Source organism: Alternaria postmessia (genome assembly GCF_024291825.1).
Source record: "Alternaria postmessia strain BMP 2775 chromosome Unknown scaffold_552, whole genome shotgun sequence".
Lineage (NCBI taxonomy): Eukaryota > Fungi > Ascomycota > Dothideomycetes > Pleosporales > Pleosporaceae > Alternaria > Alternaria postmessia.
The window spans coordinates 1-766 of NW_026260625.1; the positions used below are offsets into that span (position 1 = coordinate 1).

The 766-nt window shown below is 50.9% G+C and overlaps 1 protein-coding gene across 1 annotated transcript; it reads right to left on the bottom strand.

Annotated features, from left to right (window-relative positions):
* Positions 1-270: 270 nt before the first annotated feature.
* On the bottom strand, positions 271-644 carry J4E82_011756 (uncharacterized protein; the record flags this gene model as incomplete). Its single annotated transcript, XM_051737945.1, has 1 exon — positions 271-644. A coding segment is annotated over one exon (374 nt), but the record flags the coding sequence as incomplete, so codon positions are not given.
* Positions 645-766: the final 122 nt, after the last annotated feature.

Consider the following 766-nt stretch of genomic DNA (forward strand, 5'->3'; position numbering starts at 1 on the left):
ACCCTGCAGATGTTTGAGGATAAGGTACGGTGGTAGTAATCGTCTACCTTGTGTGCTTCCTCGAGTTGTTCGCGGTGGAAGTCACAGCCGATCTTGCATTGCGTCCATAGAAGTTTGTGGTGAGGATTTGTTGGTTCTGGATCATGGATGTGACATTCCTTTGCCAAGCATTCATCCGGCCATAGGTTCATGTGACAGCACCGATCTTGGTCCGTCCTACATGCCTCCTTGTCCTCCTTATGGAACGTGCAGTCGATTTTGCAGTCATACCAACATAGCTTTTCGTGTTCCTCGGTATCTTCTACTTCGGGAGCTTCTTGGTCCGAGACCTCAGTTTCCGTGTTATCGAAGTAGGGTTGTTGGCGCACGGCTTCGTGCCCCATTTCCTCAGCGTCTTTGCCGATGATCATGATTCGCCTCTGAATCGTGCAGTCGTTGGCGTAGTGTGTTTTCTCTCCGCATATCCAACACTGGTTGTTGGCTAGTCGTTTCCTTACGACTCGGCCCTTGATTCTCCAGTCTGTGGTCCTTGGTTCTACCGAGACCACGACCTTGGGTCGTGATACCATCACAAACCCTTCGTTGGTCGCTAAGCGTGCTTCCTCGTATAGGTCCATATCGCTTAGGTTGTCATCCGGCTCCATCTGAGTCGGGTATGGCGTGCCTTGTCTGATCATCCTGATCTTGATGGCCGCCTGCTTGACTTGTTCTTCCTTGCAGTCTCTGGCAAAGTGTCCAACTTTGCCACATCGGAGACATGCTTTGT